Here is a 23,661-nt window from a genome sequence, read left to right on the forward strand (position 1 = left end):
ACTAATTTGACAAGTATTAAACTCAGAGGTTTTAAAATATAGCTGCTTTATTTTCTTCAACCAGATTTCTGAATGTAAACATGGTCTCCAGCTCACAGGCAAAGGAGAGGGAGATGGGCTCAGAGCTGGACAGTACTTCATAGGCACAAACCTTTAAACACTTAGACTGGCTCTTTTACTTGTTCAGTTTGCCCAGGTGTGCTTCTGGGGGTGGGTGGAGGAATGAACATTCCCCACTTGAGTGTTGCATTGCAGTGGTGAGTTTCCCCAGATAGTAATTAACTGAGGTACATGCTTTTCCTCTGTATGGTCTCGTTGGTGTTAGAAACACAGTGGTTGTATGTTAGGTTATTTACAAATAAGGCAGCCTTTTAAAATTGCACATTTACCAGCCTGGATATAAAATGACTTGCCTAGCCTAACCCAATGATCCAAACAATATATTATTACTCACCCATTTAAAAAAAAGAAAACAAGACCAGTTTTGCAAGGTTACAGTAGGGTTATCGTACAAATTTGACACAACTAAACAAATGTAGAAAATGCAAAGTTGAGCTGGAGCTTTTCTATTCGCCAAGGTGAGTGGGAGTGTTTGGAATATACATGGGTTCTGATCTACCCTTTTTTTGGTAGCATTCTTCCTTTGATGGATAGCTCTGTTCTATATACTGTGCTTGTGTGCATCCGAAAGGCTGTGGTCAAAACACTCTTGTTGACTACTTTCTGCATGTGTTGCATGAAGGTCTTGCTAGCCATAGAAGTGTTTTGTTACGTAGGATGTCCTCTCCCCTAGTGGTACCACGTTAATCAAGCATTGATTTGTATGATCACATTGGCAATTACTTAAATATAGACGGTTTTTTGGGGCTGCGCCAATTGTGTACTGCATCTTAAATTGGCAGGATCTGATCCTGACTATTATTGAAGTAAAAAAGAAAATCTGAGCAGGATCAGGCCCTCCATAAATAATTGTAATTAAGTGGTGTAAATATTGAAATGGTGGTGTGTAAACTCGGACAGCAACCTGTTAGGGGTAGGAAAGGAAGTGTAACACACCAACCAGTAACTAGCAGGGAAAATGGCATAGGTTCCTGATTTTCCCAGTTCGGGTAGTGGTGATCTCAAGCACTCCCCTCACTTTTATGCAGAACATTTTTTTGTCTGACAGCCAGTCCCGCACACCCAGCCCGGGGTAGTTTCTTAACGGAGTTAGCATGTTAAAGGAAATTACATCTATCTCCTTATGTGTCAGAAAGCCATTAGTAACTTATTTCACTCACTTCCCCAATTACCACACTGCCTTATCACTCCCCCTCCCCATCTCAACCAAAATTACATTTCTACAGCACTGCCCTTAAGCTAGGATTTCTCTGAGCAGCCACCACCTGTCAATGCTGGTGTCAAATGTTTCAGCAGAACAGTTGCAAGGCGACTTGATGTGATGACAACTGGCTCTTATGCCATTTGCTACACCACCAGAGCGAGGACAATGTGTTTAGAATAAAGGCACTTAAATCACTGAGACCTTGTGTGGCATAGTATATCATGGATGAGGAAGTTTACTGGAATCCCATTGTTTTGTCAATGAGACCTTGTCTGGTCAATTTGTCCCCCTACCACAATAATGGACACCTAGGAAAACCTTGTAACGTGGTAGTCCAGGAATGGCTCTAGATGTGAGCTTGCTGGGGGGTGTGTTGAAGTGGATGACATGCTGTGGCCGCTGGGCCTTCACAGGGTGCATGGGTAAGAATATCTACTCCCCTTTTCTGCTGTGCTAAGGAGTACCTCTACCAGCAATTTAAAACAAAGCATGTTTGAGCTTAGCACAAAGCATTTGTGGGTAGGAGAAGGGAGTAAGGTTACATTACAGCTCTTCTGTCTCTGGTAAAATCCGTACCCAGCCCTGGGGTGCTCTGTTAAAGCTGGGTCTATTCCAGACAAGCTCCAAGCTGTTCGGAGTGTCTGTCTGAGCCGTCATCTCCAACCCAGGCACGGTGAACACATCATTGAGTAGCACTCCACCAAATGGAGTAGGAGTCCTGCATGCACAAAGGAAGAAGATTTTCACACATATCTACACACCTCCATTTAGCATTTTCATGGGGAGGGGGCGTACTTCTCCTGGTAGCCCTGGATGGAAAAAACACTTGGGCCTAGTTGATCCTCAAGCATCCAATAGCAGCCTGGTCACCTAGCAAAAGCCATCAGTTGCCAACCTGTGTCATGAATGGCAGCTGTCCTTCTTCCAGCCACCATAATCCCCACCTACTCTGTTTCCCTCAGGTCCTCACAACATTCATCTCCTATAGACTGAGCCTCAGACAGCTGGTCTTCATCCAAACTCCTGTAGAGAGACAGGGTTGCTTGTCTCACTACCTCAGCAGCCTTGGTTGAGATGGAAAGGTAGAGCTGGGTGTCAGCCCCCACAGCTACTACACCTGACTTTTCCTTAGCCACCCCTGCCAGCATCCATGTGTGTGTTGAACAAGAAGAGGCATTAGAGAGACCCCACACATGAAAGGTCTTAGGGCAGCAAGTCCTACCCTCTGCTCCCCCTTGTAAAGCAGAGTGAAGCCTCTTTTGTGCAGCCAAAGCCTTCTGGAAGAGACTGCAGCTGTGTTAACACTACCTCATGATCAATGCTGTTGTACATATCTTAACAAACAACCTGCTTCTCTTGGAATGTGACAAAAGAGAGCATTCGTGCAGGGGCTTGAGCTGTCATTTGTTCCTGGAGAAACAATATAAGGCTAGAGGTGTATTCCTGTGGAGTAGTTAGAGTTGTGCTGAATGTTAGGCCTTCATTTAAGGCAGAGCACTGTGTTGGGGGCAGCAGTAAAGGGTGACTGGGGGCATATCTACAAATGTCTGCTTTGGAAAACGTGCTCTGTTACATTGTCTACCCCGTTACTCAAGTAACGTGGCATCGTTTTCTCACAGCAGTGTCCCAGGAAGAAATAGGTGCTGATTGCAGCTGTGAGCCCCACTTCTGGGGGAAGTGTGGATGATGAAGGGTTGTTCCAGAAATGCTTGGTTCCCCCAAGGAGTATGTGGCAAGGTAGTTCTCAAAGCCTTGTGTTACAGCTCATGTAGGACAGGTACCATCTCCTTAAGCCTCTTCAAGGTCTTTCATCACCCCTCTGCCTTTTGTAAATAAACCAGCCTGCTTGAATTCAGTCATTGAAGAGGTTGTGAGCTTTCCGCCGGTCTCTTACAAATGTGAAATATCCCAGGGTTCATCTCACTTCATAGGCAGGATTTCTGGCTTCTCGCTTAATACAAAAGGCAGCATTCATTTTCCTAAGAGCTTTGGGTTGGATTTGTTTGGGGTGGGGGAGATGAGATCAAATGAAAAGAGGTGACTTTCAAAATCAGGACCTTAGATCCACAAGGATCATGCTTTTTTAAACTCTGTTTAAATTTGACAGCTGTAAATTCAGCTTCCCGGCACTTTGTGCCTCACTGAAGAGTTAAAATGGAGGTGGGAGACTTGGCTAGCATCTAGCTGTATTAAATATCAGTTTCGGGCTTTAAATAGAAGAGCAGCAGTTCAGAGGGAAAATAACACAGGGTGAAGCTAGGCAGCCTTATACATCATATAGAAACATGCCCCTGTTTGAGTTTCTGTCCAGAAATAAATACTGAGGTAAGGGCAGAGAAACATGACCAGCCTGAGAAACTAAAGAGCAAGTGACTGCAGCAACTCCCCCGTCCCTCTACAGCGTATGCCTGATGGAGCTGGGGACGGGGAAAATTCTAAATATTTGAATACGTTGAGGGGTAAGGAAATCACAATAGAAACCCCTTGGCTTTTCCACCCTTTGCTTCTAGCTGGCTTCCTTCCACTTCCACCAGGGCCCTGCTTTCTGCTAGCTGGCTCATGTGCTCCCTGCTAGTTACCCCGGGTCCGGTGCGGGAAGGGGTTGGCAAGTTCCTCGCTAATATCTTACATTTATACAACACCTTTCATCTCCATAACAACGCGGGGCAGCTACTTCCTGCATAACTCAAATACAGCCACTTTAGGGTTCGAATAAGGCAGCTGCTTAATGGGGCCCACTGACATTACGCAGCAGCTTGGGCAAGAAGTGAGGAGGAACACCGCATCCATCTGAAACCGTAGCAAGAATTCAGCTAGGCAGGATGTAATTATCCAAACAGCAGTTTGGCCGGGGGACCAGGGTGAACCCCAGACCTACACTCATGAAAAGGGATTTTTGGATCCTCAATGACCAGAAGGGGTCAGGGCCTCGGTGTTACGATTCAGCTAAAAGACATTGCTATGTAAGTTCAGTGCCCCTAACTCCACGCTAGGTTACTTGTTCTCTACTGACGGAGAAGTGAGAGTTCCTCTGCTGGAACCCTCGCTCCTGCTGTCTGCAGAACACGGCGCTCCCTTGGCTGTCTCCCAGCCGCGTACTTTACAAACCCAACCCTACTGTAACTTCTAGGATCTGAGGAGGCATAACAAAGAGTAAGGTTAACCCTTGCACAGAGTGCCTGGGGCTGCACCCTTTGCTGGTCGAAGAATTGTGACAGTTCAGTCTCCAGTGTGTGGCTGGAAGGAATCAGGTGACTTTTTAGCACCTTGTGTAAGGATTAACCTAGTGTCCTAGCTGCTTCTGCAGCTATCTGTCACCTTGTGAAAACTAGACTAGCCCATGAGCTGTCACTTAGCGTGGCCACGGCCAAGTGGGTGGAACGTAGCCTGCTCCGAGCACAGGCGCCAGCTCTGTGGTTGCTCCATGGCTCAAGCACCCATGGAAAAAAATAAGGGGTGCTCAGCACCCACCAGCCTCACTGGTTCCAGTCGGGGCTCACAGCTGATCAGCTGTTTGGTGTGTGGGAGGCGCTCAGGGGAGGGGGTGGAGCAGGGGTGGGAAGAGGAGAAGCGAGGGTGGGGCCGTAGGGGGAGGGGGTGGAATGGGGGCGGGGCCTTGGGGCAAAGTGGGTGGGGAGCAGCCACCAGGAAAAACACAAGTCAGCGCCTGTGGCTCTGGGAGGAACGACTGTGAACTTCTACAATGCTTTATATCTCCCGAGCACTGTGCAATCAGCGGTGGGTCCTCCCAATGCCTGTGTAACAAACATTGGCATTATGTTCTCAACCCTGTGTAACAGGTGGGGAAATAAGGCACGGTGAAGTCAAGTGACTTGCCTGAGGCCACCTGACAAGTCAGTGGTAGGGCTGGGCTTAGAGCTCAGGGGTTCTTTGAGGGAGGGGCTTTGCAAAGCGTTTGGGAAGCTTCCCTTTTTCTGTTGAAGCTGCCCTTTGATGGAAAAGAATTCGGCCTGGGCCCATTTATTTATGTTGCTTCTCTATGGTGTATAAAGAAGGCACAAGCCTGTATTTAGTTTCCCTTTGCAGGTCACCTTTAAGAGATGTCCTAAGTATTGTATTCCCTCTTGTAGCCTCACTGGGATCTGCTTCCTCTGAGGAGCACCCACGCAGGAATGCAATGGGATAGCCAGGGGACAGGCTGTAATTTCAAGAGATCCAGGTTTCCTGTGTGTCCCATTGCAGAGATGTCAAGGGTGCTCCATCTTGTTTTTGTGCTGCACAAGACCCCTGTCCTGCCCAGCCTTTCCCAGCAGCAGTTGCTGTAACCAGCAGCTAAAATGGGGTTGCAAGAAAAATTGCAAATAGAAGCTCTTAGCAAGGTCTCCAGCCATCTTTTCATCTCCAAGCCTGACCCATGCCCCAGGCTGAGTCCTCCATCAGCTCAGAATCACCATCATATCCCAGCAAACATGGTGGATGTGTCTGGTGACCGTTACCTGTTGAAGCTCCTCAACTCGAAGTGGCTGGGTTTCCTGGGCAGTTCAGGCAGCTGGCTCTTGCTCTCCACCCGATAGTCCTCACTGAAGAGGAATTCCTGCCAAGGGGAACAGTAGCTCTTAGGGATGGCAGTGAAGTTGAACTTCTCTGGTGGAACTTCTTTCAGCGGTCCAGAGTAGCCTGCATTTTGGAGACAAGGCTTTCATTACTACAGCAGGCCTGCAAGGCAGCAGCCAGCCAGCTTCACTGGATCCAGGCCTGCCCGGGACTGTCCTCATGCGGACAGGAACTCTCCCCTCCCATGGGAAGGGCTCGGAGAGCAGTGGAGCTGGCCAGGACATGGTTTTTCCCATGAAAAATGTAGAGAAAAATGAATTTTTTTCTTTTTATCTGAATGTTTCTTTTGTCCACTCACCGACATTTCAGATTGTCTGGGGTTTTTTTTTGACAAATACCTGCAAAAATGTATTTGTTTCCACAAAAGCATTCTATTTTTTTATCCAAAAACCCAACTCTTTTTCCACTGAAAAAACGCTTTGGCAGACTGCCCAGCCAGCTGTACTAACTAGGTTACAACTCTGCAAGTGACATCTCGGGAGGGGGCTTTTCTTGTCCCATGGCATGGCTGTTCCCTGATTGGCTATGGCTGGAGTAGTGAATTCTAAGGCAGCCCCATGCTACCCCTGCATTCACACCAGGGAGGGCTCCTTATCTTCTGCCACTGGGAATCATGGGGGCCACACGCCTTCTATTGATAACAAGTTCTGCAGGTCTGGCTCCTCATCACTTCATTGATGTAGCTCTGTTGTGGTGATCTTTTTCTGTTGGCAACTCCTTACCTGGGGCCAGGGCCTCGGGATTGAGGGCTTTACTCATTTGTATGACTTTGTTTGTCTTCTTGGGCACTTTGGGAGGGGTCCCCTGGCCTGCTGCTGCCACGTGAAGCTCAGTGTGATAGTTCTCCTGGCCCTCGGAAGACTAGAGAAGAAAGAGCGATAGGAGAAGGCTATGGATGGGCAACAGGAGAGATCTGCTCGGCTTGGCCCCTGACAACCAATGTAGAGAAGATGGAATAGCAAAGGGCAGAGGAGGGGACTTAGTTGCGTCTCCTGAAGGGTGATAACTTTCTTTCTCAGGGATGAGAAGAGCATATTGCCCTAGCTAGAGCCTGGCATGGCAGGGCCAGGTGCTGGGCAGGAACTCCCCCCATGCTCTTCTGCTAGCACGCTGTAATGCATTGCTGCAGCATCCCCTGCCCTGCTAGCCCCAGAACCTCATACAATTCCACCCGTAGGCCTACATGAGGACCTACTGGCCCCCTGTTTTCTAATCTTTGGTCCTTTCCAAGACACTTGCATGGTGAATTTGTGATGAATTGCTAGCATCTTGGAGGAAAACTACCACCTTGCTTCACTTTTGCCTGCCCCAGTGGGAGATTGTCAACCTAGGTCCCCAGCCATGGAAGGATACTTATGGAGGTTGGACCCGCAGTGCTCCTGCCTCACTCAGAAAGAAGGAAAAAATGAAATCAGGGTGAAATACGCTTACCTTCATCCCAACTGAATAGGCCAGCATGCACAGCGGGGCCCAGAGGGCCACTGTCCAAAGTGCCTTGACGTAAAGAGCATGCCAGCCCCCTCATGGCCCTTTCCAGCATGTTCTTGCTCAATGAATGCAGGGAAAGTGACAGGACACCAGGCAAAGCACTGATCTAGAGCTGCCAGTGAGGCTACTTCAGTAACTTAGCTCCAGCCCAACTGGCTAGCGCCATCCAATGCTTCTCTTTCAATAATGGTGCCTCAAGGACACTCACCAGCCATACGTCCGGTCTTCCTGCCAGGTCCCCCTCAGCCATGCCATGTGAGCCGCCTGCTGCCATCCTGCTCGAGCTCTGCGGAGGGCAGGGGGAGCGACGTCACTCTCTCAGGGGAGCACGCCCCACACACAGCCCCAGTGCTGGGAGCATGCAGTCAGCTTGAGGGCTGGCAGCGCACATGGTTTCAGAGCCTGGTTTCCTGGCTCTGACCCGGGGATCATTTCTACAGACACTGGCCACGGCAGCTGGCAGTGCCCGGTGGTGACAGCCCAGCTCTCCTCACAGCTCATGGTGCACGGGCCCACAACAAAGATGGCTGCCTTCCCCTCACATTCCTTCCCGTTAAAACATGCAGTTACAATAACTGTGCAGGGCTTCCTGTTAATGTAGGGATCCCCATATCCTGGGCTAAGAAGTGCCCTGCCTTTCAGGGGGCCTGCTCAAGTTATGCTTTACATGTACCCCGGCAAAGGGCGAGGGAGGTAGGCCGGGGTGCTGGCGTAATGCCTGGTGTGCGTGAGTGTTACAGCTCCCGCTCTGTGCCAGTCTAGAGGACCGACTTTATTACAGCCCCCACGCCCATTTCTGGAGCTTCAGCTCAAGCTGCAGCAGCTCCTGCCGTTAACTCTGGAGGTCCTGGTTCAGACCCCGGACTGTCAGCCAAGAGCGCGACCCTCATGCTGACCCAACAGGGTCAGCTCAGATTTGGGTTCCCGTCATGATGAGGCGACTCACGGCTCTATAGCCAGTAGGATGCTCCAAGATGAACTTCTGCACCCGCTTCTGCCTCTGTTGGAACAGCTGGGACCCCTTGTTTGTCTGCAAAGACAGCTCTTCCACCATCAGATCCTGGGGGATGCTGACCTTCTTCCCCAGGTCCAGCTGGGGGACTGAGGACACACACAGAGCAGGGCAGTGAAAGCACAGGTGTTACAATAGGGGGTTAGGGTCTCTGAGCAAGGGGCCAGTGGCTGTGCATGGGGCTGCCAGCAGAACCTCGCTCTGGGGAGAGGGTCAGCCCCTAGGAGTGACAAACATCTTGCATAGCTCTGCAGTGCCCACCAGGCTGGTTCAGAAACTGCACTGATGGGAGCCACATCCAGCAAAAGAGGTAGGGACTGGGGGCTTTGTGGGGGGATGAAAAGGGAGGATAGTAAGGGGATCCCGATGCTGGGAAGGGCTTCGAATAACATCTAGCGATGTGGTGTATGGGCACCATTAGTGTTAATTGACAATGTAGTGTTCATTCGTTTGGAAAGTCCAAGGAGGAGACCAGTAACATTAATACCCCGGAAGTCCAGGGGAGTTTTGCCAGTGTCTTCAGTGGGTACTGGATCAGCCCCTGTGGATTGCATGCGACAACCTGGGGCTACTCTGTAAGTCAGTTTAGCACAAGGCATCTCTTACCATCTCCCGCCATCTCCCTCACGATGGCCATCGCCTGCCTTTTTCTCTCTTGGGTGTGGTCCAAATGCATGATTGGGAACATCTTCCCACCTGGAAAAGAAGCAGACAAGCAGCAGGGCTCACACGTCAGGGCAGACCCTGGCTGCTACTCACACATTACCCCCAGGGTGCCAATTGCCCCGTCCCTGGGAAGAACTTATCCCAGGTGGAGTTCTGAGATTCGTGTGATGGCTTTTTGCAAACGGTTACCCTGGGGCCCAGCTCTGCTCCGTTTTGGAAAATATGCACAAAACCAGAGAGAATGTAGCTGGAAAAAGGGGGTTTCTCTTCTGCTTTATGGTCATAGGAACTGTATCATGCCACCACGTCACCCCAACTTCACCGCAGACCTCTCCCATTCATTTCAGGACCAACCCTCCATGTCTCTAACACTATAGAACTTTTCCAAGTGACCACATCCTGGCCCTCTGTGCTCTCCTCCCCGTTCTCCCTTCTAGCTAGTAATTCTTGGACTAGCTTCTCTCCAACCCTTCACACGCTTCGCCATTGCTGGTGCGAGAGCCTCCTCCTCCACAGCTCCTGCCACCTGGTGCCATCTCCTGCAGCAACTCGCCATCTGAAATCTCTGTGCTCCCTGTTCATGCCTCTTAATTCTGCCCTCTGTTGCTGGCTTTATGATTGAGCCACTCAATATATTCCCTAGGCCAAGTTTTTGCCCCAAGGCTCTCTGTCCCTGATACAATACCCCGTCCTGCATTAAACTCTGCCAAGCATTGTGGGGGGCTGTCTTGTCCGAAAGACGCTATTCAAAATATACAAATTAAATGTGCATTGCGTTGTATACTGAGCTTTCTGAGCTCAGCTACCCCTCTGCTTAGGCCCTGAAGCCAGAGCCCTTGGGACTGTTAGATTAGCTGGCTGGAGCGACGTTTATTCATAAACGTCTGCTCCTTTATATGTAATGTTGCTGGTGTCTGACTTAATCCATTGTAGGAGTGAGTTTCACAAGCTAATGAATACGTTGCATGTTTCCTTGTATGTATTTTGGGGCTGTATTCTACCCTAAGTCATGGTACAAAACCAATGCTTGGAACACAGGCAGAATAGGGATCTGTCATTTGATCAATCAATCGTATTTCTAAGGTTGCCTGTGCCATCTAAGCCTTTTAACTTGTACCCTCCTGAAGCCAGGAAGAAGCTGAAATCAGTCACTTTTGCTGTGTTTGCAAGTCACCCCCCAGGAAGGTCCTCACTGGGCGCTTTGTTAAAGAGGAAAAAATAGTCCCCATCTCATTCCTCCCCCCACCCCACCCCCGTAGAATCACAGACTTATCGAAGTGTCGGGCTAGAAGGGACCCCAAGAGGTTCTCTAGTCCATCCTGCTGCATTGAGGCAGGATTAAGTATACGTCTCTCCCCGTGTGGTGCACGGACGGATGGGGTCCCCCTGCCTAACGGGGCAGCAGGCCAAGTTATCAGCACCTTGCTCTGCTTTGTGGGTTTCGCTATGGAGACTGTGTCTGCTCCTTGCTGCTCCCTGAGCTCCCATTTAGCCATGGTCTGTTTTGAGCTCCTGACATCGGTAGAGCGGGGAGTTGTAACCCGGATCCTTTGGTCAGAGAGGACGGCATCCGGGGGTTCTTGGGAGGATGGTCTCAGCAAGCTTGGGGACTAGGTCTGGAGATGCTGGGTGGGGAGTTTGCTTAGGAGGGTTTGCTGGGAGTTTCAGGCCCTGCAGGTGCAGCAGCATTCCTAGCAAGTGACCCTGCTACAGCCATAACATAGAACCACAGGGGCTGCTTGTACAGGGAAGGGGGGAATTGATCCTCCCGATATATGGCAACTCCTCTAGGACTCGGTGACCCGGGGGGAATCCTCACCCCATTGAAGTCAATGGAAGTTTTGTCCTTGCTTTCAATTCAGCCTGGATCCCCACCCCGAAGCAATCAGAGGACACACAGCTTCCTGAAGGAAGAACCCACTCCTAGCATAGCTTGGAAGGGTAAACTGGCCTCCACACCTGCAGTCATGCAGGGTCCTCGCCTGGCAAAGATCTCTGGACTCAGAGTGGGTTCGTGTTCCACTCCCCATTTCTAGTGTAGCCAGGCACTGGCATATGGGTTTGCCATTGCCCCTCCAGAGCCCAGCCAACGGGCTCACTGGAGAGGGCCTGAGAGAGCTCCTATTCACCCTGCCCCAGAATCCAAGAACTAGAGTCACCCCATGGAATTAAAAGGCAGCAAATGTCAAACAACTGAAAGGAAATGCTTCACTCACTACAACCTGTGGAACTCACTGCTGAGGGGTATTAAGGAGGCAAATATTCCATTTCCAACAGGCCTAACGTACAGCCATGGATAAGATTAGCCTCTGCAGCAGCACTAGTAAGGAAACATTACAAGACACCTCATGCTCCAGAGTATAAGCTGATCACCAGCTGGGTACAGGAACAAACTTCCCCTCCACTGCAACTGGGGCCATTTTGGGGGTGTTACTCTCTGCAGCATCCAGTATGAGCCACTGTGGGAGGCAGGGTATGGGGTGAGATGGCCCATTGGCCTCTCTGTGCATGGGGAGTCCAATGTGAGTAGCCATTTCTCTATAATGTAGCCAACAACTCCACAGTGCTGCCCCACCCCCCAGCTCCCATGTCCTGAGTTGCTGCCCATCTTGCCCACAGCAGCGGCTACCTGAGAGCTGCAATGCCTGCTTTGCTAGCTCCCATACGGGGGTTCCTCCCAGCCAAGCTGACTGCTCCCAACCACCTCCCCAGCCCTCCCCTCTTCCTGGGGCTCAGGGATGGAGAGCCCCCATGCCCAGATCTGCTGAGTGGCACCCAGGGAGCCAGCTGCTGGCGTGGCGGCTTCTCGCTATGGCTCCTCTTCATGTCCATTTGCTTGTGTCACCTGCCCTTGTGTCTTTTCGATTATAAACCTCCCAGGGCCGGAGGGGCTAACTCTGGGTCCGGGTTTGTACGGTGCCAAGCACAATGGGGCCAGGGCCCAGCCCTCTGAAATAGACATGGGCAATAACACCCCCATCCTAGCCTGCTGGGGTGGTGGTATTTCCTCAACACCTGAACACACAAATGCAGGTCAAAGCCCTCTCCTGCCCAGCTATCAAGATTTTCCTCACCAGCACCAGCTACCCTGCCACTCTCTGGCCACCCATCTCTGAAGGCAGGGCTGCCACTAGCAGCAGCAGCAAGGGTAGCAGTACCACAACCCCCCTACAATAACTCCCCCCCGCTCCCCCACACAACTCCTTTTTGGGTCAGGATCCCTAGAATTACCCTGTGAAATTTCAGATTTAAATAGCTGAAATCATGAAATGTACAATTTTTAAAATCCTATGACAGTGAAATTGACCAAAATGGACCATGACTTTGGTAGGGCCCTAGCTATTAACTCTCTAGGTTCCAGCTCTCAGTGAGCCAGAGCTGAGCCAGCCACACGGAGATGAACCCTAAATAACAAAGGCGGGGGACAGCCTGCTTCTCAGTGGGGGTCAAACTCCAGCCTGCTGCTGAGTTCCCGCCTGCTGCTTTTGGATGTAGCAATTCTCCCCCTCCCGTGCTATTCCCCCCAGCCCTCCCCCTCCGAGTTCAGAGCCAAGCTCTTCGTACCTGACTGTGGCACTCCGTAGACTCTGTCTTGCTGCGCTGCTGTCAGATGAAAGGAGCTTTCCTGCTGTGCCCGCTCCACCCAGGGATTAGGCCTGGGGTTTAGGATTCCTTAACAGCTTTCACAAATCTACCCCAGGGCCCAGTGTTTGCCAGTAGCCCCTGTGCCTGTCTTACCCCCTCTGTGCCCTGCTCGCGCTCAGCCTGGACCATCGCTGAGATTCCTCTGTCCTAATCCATGTTACATCAGACATTTATTTCTGGCTGAGAAGGGGGCGGGGGGGGGAGGCAGTGCAGACCCCTGGTGAGCCAAGCTCTCGACTGCTAAGAGCACATACAAACACAGAGGTGGATGTGTGTATGTACACAGGTTTCAGAGTAGCAGCCGTGTTAGTCTGTATTCGCAAAAAGAAAAGGCGTACTTGTGGCACCTTAGAGACTAACAAATTTATTAGAGCATAAGCTTTCGTGAGCTACAGTTCACTAAGTGAGCTGTAGCTCACGAAAGCTTATGCTCTAATAAATTTGTTAGTCTCTAAGGTGCCACAAGTACTCCTTTTCTTTTTGTATGTACACACACATACACTCTCTCTCTCTCTCTTTCATGCTCATGCATACAAAGCCGTATGTGTGCACCCAGGTAAGGCGTTTACACACAAATGCATAAACATGCCCATATATATGCAGGCATTTGTACCTGCACATTGGGGGGGTGGAGGTATGCGGGGGTGGGGGGGTTAGCTATTGTGCAGCACTTCAAAGACAGATAGTGCCAGGGAAGTGCTAAGTGCCCTAGCAGGGGATACAAACTAATGCTGGCACTCAAGAAGGGAAGTTAGAAGCTTTCGCCAATAATGCCAGGGCAAAGGGGTATTTGATTAAAATCAAAGGCAATCCATTTATGATATATACAGGGAAATGCTGTTATGCGCTTCTTATTTATTATCATTATTTTTGGAGTACATATGTGTATGGAGTACTTCGCAAAACACAGAGCCACAAAAGGCCCCCTGCCCCAAGGCATTTACTGTGTCCAGTTTTGGGCTCCACACTACAAGAATGATGTGGAAAAATTGAAAAGAATCCAACGGAGGGCAACAAAAATGATTAGGGGGCTGGAGCACATGACTTATGAGGAGAGGCTGAGGGAACTGGATTGTTTAGTCTGCAGAAGAGAGGAGTGAGGGGGGATTTGATAGCAGCCTTCAACTACCTGTAAGGGGGTTCCAAAGAAGATGGATCTAGACTGTTCTCAGTGGTAGCAGATGACAGAACAAGGAGCAATGGTCTCAAGTTGCAGTGGAGGACGTTTAGGTTGGATATTAGGAAAAACCTTTTCACTAGGAGCGTGGTGAAGCACTGGAATGGGTTCTCTAGGGAGGTGGTGGAATCTTCTTCCATAGAGGTTTTTAAGGCCTGGCTTGACGAAGCCCTGGCTGGGATGATTTAGTTGGGGATTGGTCCTGCTTTGAGCAGGAGGTTGGACTAGATGACCTCCTGAGGTCCCTTCCAACCCTGATAGTCTATGATTCTATGATTCTACTCTAAAATTCAAATGAAGGGCAAAATCAAATCTGCAGAACTCATTGCTACAGGATATTATGGTGATTAAACAGTACAGTTCACAAGCGTGTTAGTGATTTAGAGGGGTAAGCATAGTATCTGCAGGGTCAGCAACGAGAATCAAATTACAAGAGGACGCAAACTTCACAGGTCAGGCCTAAGCTGTTCACCAGCTGGGGTCAGGAGGAGTGGCTCCCACGCATGTCCGGGTTGTGGGATAGCACCGCACAGCAAGGTGTAGGGCTGGAGCTACCTGAAGCAATCCATTGGCCGCTTTGGGCTCTTATTTAGACTCACATCTGTGTAATAATGCTAAGGGGGGGAGGGTTGTTTCTTCAGCTCACAAGCCCCTCTTGAGGAGCCTTCGCAGCCCAGTTTGTAGGAGGAGAGCGCAGGAAAGACCCCCCCCCACGGCAAACATACATGCTGCCATTACGGGTTGAGAGTCTCACGCCAGCCAGCTCTGAGCCGCATCACCGCTGAGCCCTGATGGTACCTACCCAGCCCGACCGGAGGATCTGTGCATTCCAGCCAGCTCGACTACAGCCTTCCACCGCTAGGGACATTGGGCAAAGCTTTTCTCCAGCTGTCGATATGGGTTCAAATCCACCACTGGCTCAATTGACCTGGTGGCCTATGTACTCTAGGGCTCCCTGGTGGCACTCACCCCAGCAGCTAGCGACGGGGTGGGGTGGGGGGGGTGTTATTTCCCTAGTGTAGATGAGATTCCTGTAGCTGCCCATCCCGCCTATGTGGGGCTCTGACACTGATCATTCAAGCAGGGAGCGGCAGACTAAACCCAGCTGAATTGGGAGGGGGAAGCCGGGGGGGGGGGGGGGACACACACAATGGGAAATGCTCATTCAGCTTTGCTGCCATCTGGTGGCCATTCCTTATCACTTCAGGTCTAGTGTAGGAAAGGCCGGAAGCCTACAAACCCCCCTGGTGTGAGCCATTTGGGAGCGCTAGCGAACCCCAAACTGCCCCTGCCATAAGCGAAATGCACGAAGCCTAAGGAAGTTCTTAGCTACCTTTAATTTTACCCCAAGTAGGTAGATGCTGCAATTGGGCCAGCTTGGACGCCCTGCATGCCTAGGGCACTGAGGGGGCGGGGGCGGAGGGGGGTGTCACACCTGGCAGGGTAGTCTGGGTTCAAAAGGACACATGCAGGCCAGACTGGGTGGGATAATGCCGGCTTTATTTTCGAGCGTGGTATACAGTGATGTGGCAAAATGCGTGTCAACGAGCAGCTGGTGAAGCAATGGCCAGGAGTTCCTGATGCGGTCTCTGTGCGGAACAAATGCACCTGGGCACACGACGGCCCAGCAGCCCAGAGCCGCTGGGCACATGGGGCTGGTGTGCCCTGCTTGAGCGGGTCTCTTTGCTGAGTAGTGAGTAATGGATCCAGGCAGGCCAGCCCCTGCGGCACTCAGACACCTGCTCAGTGGGGTCGCACTGCACCGTGGTGATGAGGCTTTGGGACAGTCCACTGGTTCCTCCCAAGGGATCCTCAATCCATGGGCCCCTTCCCCTGCTGGAGAAGTGGCACGCTCTGAATGGAGCCATTCCAGCCCCCTACCCTGCCCCCTCCCTCCCAGTGGGACTGCTCCCTGCCCAGCCCCCTCTGAATAACCCAGTTTAAAGGGCCCTCGCCCACTGGGCAGTAGGGCTGGCCAGTGTGAAAGGGAAGCCCAATGTGCGGAGTGGGTCTGGCTGAGTATCCCAGGGAGGAGCACGGCAGTCAGAGATGGAAAAAACTAGTTACTAGGGGCCCGCTCTAAAGCCCATTGAAGTCACTAGATGTCTTTGGATAAGCCCTTAGCTGCAGGGCTGGGATCTGCTCCCCAGCAGAGAACATGCAAGAGCCTATGGTGCTCCAACCCTGGAGGACATTTCATCTCTGGTTAGTGAGCTAGTTGTGTCCCTGCACTAATGCCAGGCTGCACGTGTACTGGGGGGCCCGGCAACGTCATTCTGCACTGCCCAGCACTCATCAATAATCAGTTAGTATTTATCTAACCTACAGCAACTAGCATTTAACCAGCTCTTGCCATGACACGCCCCATGGCCTATTTGGCTTGTGCTGTCCCAAGCGACCAGGTTTAAAACAACCCCCATTTCACACCTCCCTTCACTTACAATAACCTCTGCGGTGCCACTTCTCCCGCTAGCCCTCTCCTCATTGTCCCAGGGGTCTTTCTGAACAGCTTTCCAAGCCACACCACTCCATGCCCCAGTGCGCCGCTCAGCCCTACGGAGCATCACCCCTTCTCAGCACTTGCCCACACATGCTCTGAACACCTACCTGTCCTCCCTCTCGCCGCACACATCCTCCCTGCAGCAATGACCCAGCCCAGGCCCCCTCACTCCCAGCCACAGGGAGCTGTGCTTGCCTTGGCCATGTGATTGTCTCTGTGTGATCAGAGCGGGACCCGTGCACTTCATTGGCGCTACGGATCCATCAGCTACAGGCTGTGCAGACATCACAGGGTCCCACTCAGAGGCTCTTTCTAACCCATCCTAGCAAACCTGGTAATAGTGCATGTGATCTATAGCCAGGCTGGGGGTTTGGGTTTTGTGCTCCTTGCTTTGGTGCTGGTGTCAGATTCTTGCCTCTCACCTCTGCAGACTGAAATGCTCTCTGTAGCCCCAGGTCTCAGCATGGGTCAGCAGCGACATTAGCTTCCCCCACACATTATGTCTCTAACTAGGACCTTCAGGGGACAGCCACCAAATGGCACCAGTAGCAACCCTGTGGCATGAACCGCTGTCCATGAGACATTGCACTGGGACCCCACATTCTTTTTACATGAGCCAGTAAACAGCTCCCCAGGGAGAAAGACTTTTGAGCTCTCCTGGCCTGGGTGTCCCCTCACAGCAGTAACCTGGAAGCAAAAAAACTCTTCATGTCGTTACCAATCCCTGGAGACACCCAGCCCCACAGGGATGAGCTGGCTGGTAATGTCCTGGGCACTTTAGCTAATGACCAAAGCTGTGTGTATTGGAGACGGTGCTCTCTCCCTCCCAGCCCACTGGCCCCTCTCAGGAACCTGCCCCTCTTCCTTGCACGCCTCGGAGCAGGGCGTCTGGGCTAGAGCAGAGCTCGTCCCACTTCCTGCGAGCTGCCCCTTCGGCGTGTGCACCCACATTTCTGCAGCCCGATGGGGGCGCTATAGGGTGGAGGGGTGCTGGGGCGAAATGGACAGGACATAAACTTGCCATGAACATAAACTTTTGTGAAACCTTGTTTTGGCTTGTTTAGGGATGAAAAAGGTAAAAAAAGTCTCATTTTCAGGGTCTTTTCTGAAACATTAAACGGGCCGTTTCCAAAGAAACAAACCAGTGCCCCAGAGATGGCCCTGGGGGAGGGCGGGGGAGACATTTTTCCGTGAAAAAAATTTCACATTAAAAATTCCGAGGGGTTCAAAGGGCTCCTGCAGTTGCCCCAATAACCCCTAGAGGGCTCCACTTTGTGGACTGTCGCCTCCTCCTGGGAAAACACGGCCGAGCCCGGGGCTGTTCCCTGGCGGGTGCCAGGCGCTCCCCGGCTGTCGCTCTCTCTTGGCTTCATTAGTTTCCATGCTCCCAGCAGAAGCTGGCCCTGAGCATGTGACCCCCCCCCCGCTTCCACGCCATTCTTTTCGTGAAACCAGAGCAGCAGAAATGCACCCAGGGGGCTCTGGGAGGCCAAGCAGCTGCGGGGCAGGGCGGGAGGGCGGAGATCTGTGCACGGATACGGTAACTCCCTGGGCGAGCTGGGCGCGGCTCGGATGCCTGGGTTCGCAGAGGCAAACCTTTCCTCCACTTGCTTCCTGCGGAACAGGGGCCCCCCTCCCGCCCCGGCAGCGCGGTGAGAGTTGCGGAGTTTTTGCTCTGGCTGGGGTGAAAGGAAGCAAATCCATGCGTCTGGGATATGCCTGCATCCCAGCCCACTCCTGCCTGCACCCCATCTCCAGGTGCCCCAACAGTCCTTGAGTTGGCCCTGGTGTGGTGGCGCTGCACCTGGCGGCGCCTCATCCCTTGGCGTGCAGGAGTTCAGCAACATCAGTGCGCCAGGAGCATAAGCCAGGCAACCATGCAGCCCCAACGGCTCCCCACAACCCCACCCCGCAGGGCCTGTGATCAGCACCGGGGGCTAGAAAGCCCAGGGGCTGGGAATGGGGAGAACGCGAGAGCGCTGTGTCCCACTGAGTGCAGACGAGGACGGGCCGCCCTCCCTGGGCTCACCTGGCATTAAAGCCAGGCACACTCCTGCCTTGAAAGGTTAGGGCAATAAAAACACAGGATGGCCAGCTTATCAGGGGCAGAGAGGGTAACACCTGACACTGCTCTGTGCCCCCTGCCAGATCATAGGCTGCATGCCACGCTGCCAAGCATACAAAAGAGAGAGAGAGAGAGAGAGTGGGGGGATGGATCAGCCCAGGAGGGGCTGGGCTGGCCAGGGAAAAAGCAAATGGGCTAGGACGTTGGTTTTCTTTCCCCAACACTCTGTGCATGGCTGGGGACCATGACGCTGCCGGGGCTCAGTGGAGAAGCTCTGGCTGCTCTGGGAACCTGCAGCAGTGAAATACCGTTGTACAGGCAGGGTCAGCAGAGCAGTCTATAGCCTAGGCCAAATTCAGATGCCCCCGGTCTCCCCTCTAGTTTGCAGCGGCCTCTCTCGGAGACTGTCTATCAGCTAACAAGGCTGATGATTCACCCGGTGACTCCCCGCAAACAGCCTCTGGGCCAGACGTGCTGCCGATGACTCCAGAGCCCCATGGCCAGGTGGGTGGCAGTGCCAGGCCTGGCCCAGTGACAGGACGGCACGCGTGCCTGTCTGTGCATTCACCTAGAGCTGGCCTGGACAGGGCCTTGTACCTTCCCAGGGGACTCCTTCCCAAGTCCCTCAGCACCGCTCCAGTGGGCTCCTTTCAGCGCCTCCTCACAGCCAGCCGGAGCGGTGCAGGGCAGGGGGAGTCCTGCCAGGGCCGAGACAGGGCCCGGGACCCATCGGCTCCATCCATTCTGCCGCGGGCCACTTGCTAAGAGGGAGCCCACCTCCAACCTCACCCCCTGCTTCCGCTGCTTGGGTCTCGGGGTTGTTCAGGGCTCAAGCCCCCAGGCAGGGTCCAGGAGGCCACAACAGCCGGAGAGGGCAGCTGCACACGCTGCATGGCTCTAAATCTCTGGTGGCTCCAAGGGGGAGCCTTGGACAGGCCTCCCCGGCGTCCGTTCTCCAGGAGCCGGCTTTAGCTACAGCCAGCTTGGCAGGGGCGGATGGAGCACAGTCGCGGGATGTTGGTGTGGGGTGTAGGCTTTGGTCACAGTCCCGCAGCGGGGCAGGGAATGCCGACTCCTTCACGCCCTGCCTGGGCGCTGTGGATCGACCTAGGGCACGACCTGCCCCCCTGCCAGGGGAACTCCGGCTCCCCTCTGGGACATGAGCTCCTAGACTCACCACGCCTCCCTCGAGCGCAGGGAGCCGCCCTGCCGGCGGGGCCCTGTGGCCGCAGGATGGGAGCCAGGATTTTGCTGTTCACTCCCCCGAGGCAGCTCCAATCTCTCTTGGGCCCTGGCAGCTCTGCCCTTCCCCTCAGGCAGCTGGAAGCAGGCCTGATCCATGGCTCTGCAGAGCACACAAAGGAAACAATGGGATTCAGAGGCAGCAAGCTCGAAAGCACACGGCTGGCGGCCTCCCAAGTCCCCTCTGGCCACTTGCTGTCTTTTGCTGGGGATTACGCGGCCGGAAGGACAGTCTCGGGGCTGCCTGTCAGCCGTCTATGTCCCCCTTATCCCGGGAAGAACAAAAGCAGCGCTAGGCTCCCTAGATGTCATTGCTGGCTCCAGTCCAGGCGGGAGAGCACAGTCTGGGAAAGCAGAACACATGCAGGGATGGAGTTATGGGCTCAGCAGTGGTGTTGGCTTGGGGCAGGAGCGGGGGGAGTCTGGATCCAGCAAAGTTAGCGGGCACCCTCCCATGGCTGGCTGTCGCAGGCCAGACTGCCATCTGCAAGGTCCCTGCTCTCTGGTGCGCCGCCTGTTGACTAAGCTCCTGGCCCGTTCTAATCCCGCAGCAGGTTTGGGGAGAGGTGCCGTGGTGGTGGGGAGAGAGAGGGACTTGTTATCATCTGTCCCCACAGCCCCCAGCATCCTCCCCCCCGCTGCGTGGCTTGGCCTGCAGGACCGGGTGCTGACGAGTCCATGCATCAATTCAACGGGCTCCAAATGCATTCTTGCTCACTTCACTTGTCTCCTCCTGGCCTAGGAGGTGCAGGACGCTTCCGAGGGCAGGCGGCCCTGTTTCAGCCGCACACTCCCGTTCCAGCCCCGGGGGCAGATATTAAAGCTGCGGATCCCAGGAGACTTGACCCCAGAGTCTTCTGAGTTGATGGACACATCCGAGTCCGTGGGGGACCTGGAGGTGTAAAGCTTCACGGGGGACCTCGCTCCCGCAGGGGGCGACTGCACTGGGTGAATGAAAGTCGGCAAGTAGGAACCCAGGCTCCTGGGACTGGTACAAGAAGATGAGTTGGCTGGTAGCACCCCAGCGCCGGTGGGTGGCACGAGAATCCTGTGGCCATCTGTCCAGGTGGCTTTTGGAGATGGCACTGGATTCCTTGGAAAATGGCTGCCTGTGGTGCCAGGGCTGCTGCCAGCTGCTGCGTTGAGCGCTGGTGCCCTGGTGTTTGCAGGTAATGTGAAGGACCTGTGCCAATCCGTCCTGGCTGCGCGCGGCGACTGCAGTGGGCTGACATAGGTCGGTGAGTGGCTGCCCAGGGTCCTTGGGCTGATGCAGGATGAGGTGTTGAATTGTGGGGTCCCGATGCTGGTATGTCTGTGCCCATCCACCCTGGTGGCTCTCGGAGACTGTGGACTCGGGGAGTGGTTGTCCAGGGCTCTTGGGCTGCTGAATGGGGATGCGCTGGCAGGTGGTGCCCTAGCGCCGGCGGGCGGCGTGAATGGCCTGACGCCGTCAGTCCCCAGGGCTTTGGGGGAGGAGCTCTTCCTCCTGGCAGCATTGATGATGTTCCTGGCGAGCCGGGCCTGCATCTGTCGGCTGGCCTTGGGCTCTGCCTCCTGCCGCAGTGGGGAGAGGGACCTCTCGCTCCACGATGGTGACATGGGAGGAGGGGGGCTCCTCACACTGGCTGCTCGCAGGGCCTCCGCAGGCCTTTCCTCAGGCTCCGGCGTCGGGCTCGCCCAGCCCTCGAAGGGGCTCGGCTGGGGCACCAGTCGTGGGGTCCGGGTCAGGGAGGCAGGCAGGGACACGCTTCTTTCCTGCAGGGGGAACACAGAGCACGGCTGAGTGTCAGGCTGACAAGGGAGGCCGGGGCAAAGAGCCAGTGAGGGACCCTGGAGACCGGAGCATTGGACTGGGAGTCAGGGCTCCTGGCCCCGCCACTGACTCGCTGCGTGACCACAGCCAAGGCTTGTGACCTCCCGGGGCCTCAGCTTTGCCGCTGGTAGAGTGGATAATTACACCCACCGCGCTGGCAGCTCTGGGAGCGAGCTGTTAATAGCTGGCAAGGGCTTTGAGATCCTCAGATAGCACAGAAGGGCAAACCCTTCCTCTGTCTCCTTCCCCCTTAACCCCGCCCCACCCCGCCCATCCCTCTCAGCCAATGGCAGGGGCAGGTTGCTAAATGTAATGGCATGCCAGGAAGCCCCACCTTCAAAAGGTGGGACTTCCCAGAGTGAAGCCACACAGCTGGCCAATCAGCACCTCCCAGCCAGGCAGGCTGTGTGCCTACAATACCAGCCTCACCCACCTGACCCCTGCCAGCAGAGACAGCACAAATCCTTGCGAGACCAGCTCTGCCGTGGTTCTTCCCCAGCCCCGGCTACAACGCCACGTGCTCAGCGCCCGAGGAGCGCTGTGCCGGGGGCAGGCGGCAGCTGGGCGGTGACTGGGTTATGTTAGCACCGTGGGTCCATTTATTCCATCCCGGAGATCGGGAGAAGCAAACCACACGTCCAGGCATTTTTAGCCAAGAACATCCTGCTTTCTTCTAAAAAAGAAAAGGAGGACTTGTGGCACCTTAGAGACTAACAAATTTATTAGAGCATAAGCTTTCGTGAGCTACAGCTCACTTCATCGGCTTTCTTCTGATGCTCTCATCTGCCCGGCAGGCACTTGGGCTCTGACGCTGTGCCCCTTACTCACGCTGGGTAGCGCTTGCTCTAATCGCCTTGGGACTACGCCCCCAAGTGGGTGCTCCCAGCGTGAGCGAGGGCAGCAGCACCGGGGCCTCCCTTGGGTCATGTTCAGTACGTAACGCCTCCCTTGCCCCTTTATAGCCTGGTGCCCATTAACCACTGCAGTGCTGTATTCCTGCTGTCTCCTGGGGCCCTGCGTAGCTCTCCCTCCTGGCCCGGTTCTCAGGAGGAGCGCTGGCTTGGCACATGCCAGGCTGTCCCCAGAGGCATGACGCCCAATCATGCTCTCAGCGTCCTCAGTGCATGGGGAGGGCTGGCCATCGGGGGTAGCCCCCTCTGAGCAGCAGGGAACAGAGCAAATGCCACTCTGCTCCAATGGTTGGAGAGATGGCATCCAGCCAAGCTAACGGAGGGGGGATGCAGAGGACGGGGGGGGGGGCGAACAGGACGGCCCATCATTAGGTTGTTCTTGTTCTGCTCGCTCCTCCCCCCGTGCTGCTCAGAAGCACAGAGCCTCGTTGACAAGCGGGTGAGAGCCCTGTCACGCAGGCTGGCCAAAGGGAGGGAAAGCCAGAGACAGGAGCCTAGCAGGACAGGTCCGAGCAGGGCATAGGTGCCCAAGGAAAGTGACAGTGGCTGGGGCCTGGAGCACCGGGTGCAGCGGGGACAATGCTTCCTTGGTCCAGTAAAGCAGGAGGAGACAAGAAGCCAGGGCCAGGGCTTTCCCATGGGTTGACCCTGCTCCTGCTCCCAGTGAGCTCGTGGGCACCAGGACAGAGCTCAGCTCTGAGGGCCTCGGGCTCATCAAAAGCCCAGTGGAGCCCTTCCATTGATGTCAATGGTCCTTGGTTTAGGTCCCCTCTGAGCCTCCCTTCCCGTTCCTTCTGCAGTGCTGGATCCACGTGCCCTGACTCGCTCTCAGCCCAGCTCACGCTCACGCCTCCTAATCCCTGTGTCCTTGGCACGGGACGTGCTCCGATTCTGTTCCTAGCCCGCGCGCTGCACACGGGAGGTTCAGCACCCCCAGCGCTTGCAGCACACCATCTGTAGGCATGCTGCATCATCACAGCAGAGACTCAGCCCCAGGGCACTGGGCTCAAACACCTAGGGATGGTTTAAGGTTGGGCTGGGCCATGCGGGAGCTAAAGAGGAACCCTTGGATCTATCTCACTGCTGTTCCCGCCAATCACCTGAGGCCCTTCCGGTCACCTTCTGCTGCTACCACTTGTTCCTGAGCCTTGGCAACACGTAACCTCAGCTGTGCCAAGGATACGCAGCCTCCAGCCCAAGCTCTGCCTCCGACCATGAAACGGCTCCGGGTTGGACACTCCTG

The 23,661-nt window shown here is 54.0% G+C and overlaps 2 protein-coding genes across 3 annotated transcripts in view; both read right to left on the reverse strand.

Annotated features, from left to right (window-relative positions):
* Positions 1-29: 29 nt before the first annotated feature.
* On the reverse strand, positions 30-12,954 carry MYOZ3 (myozenin 3). 2 transcript variants are annotated; one of them, XM_043520299.1, is made up of 7 exons: positions 12,630-12,954; positions 9,006-9,095; positions 8,334-8,488; positions 7,596-7,673; positions 6,622-6,760; positions 5,782-5,962; positions 30-2,042 (listed from the first exon to the last, which is right to left on the reverse strand). In XM_043520299.1, exons 2-7 carry the CDS (start codon positions 9,085-9,087, stop codon positions 1,868-1,870), a joined length of 810 nt encoding a protein of 269 aa, XP_043376234.1. In that variant the 5' UTR covers positions 9,088-9,095; positions 12,630-12,954; the 3' UTR covers positions 30-1,867. The 2 variants fall into 2 exon arrangements, with proteins under 2 accessions (XP_043376234.1, XP_038270381.1); XM_038414453.2 differs by lacking the exon at positions 12,630-12,954 and having other exon boundaries at positions 9,006-9,577.
* Positions 12,955-15,370: 2,416 nt separating this feature from the next.
* The window catches only part of SYNPO (synaptopodin), a 59,684-nt gene continuing 51,393 nt past the window's right edge, over positions 15,371-23,661 (reverse strand). Inside the window, exon 4 of the mRNA XM_038414746.2 lies at positions 15,371-21,449. Coding sequence (XP_038270674.1) covers positions 20,433-21,449 — 1,017 coding nt within the window. The 3' untranslated portion in view covers positions 15,371-20,432. The remainder of the gene's footprint in view (positions 21,450-23,661) is intronic.

Source organism: Dermochelys coriacea, chromosome 8 (assembly GCF_009764565.3).
Source record: "Dermochelys coriacea isolate rDerCor1 chromosome 8, rDerCor1.pri.v4, whole genome shotgun sequence".
In the NCBI taxonomy this organism is placed as follows: Eukaryota; Metazoa; Chordata; order Testudines; family Dermochelyidae; genus Dermochelys; species Dermochelys coriacea.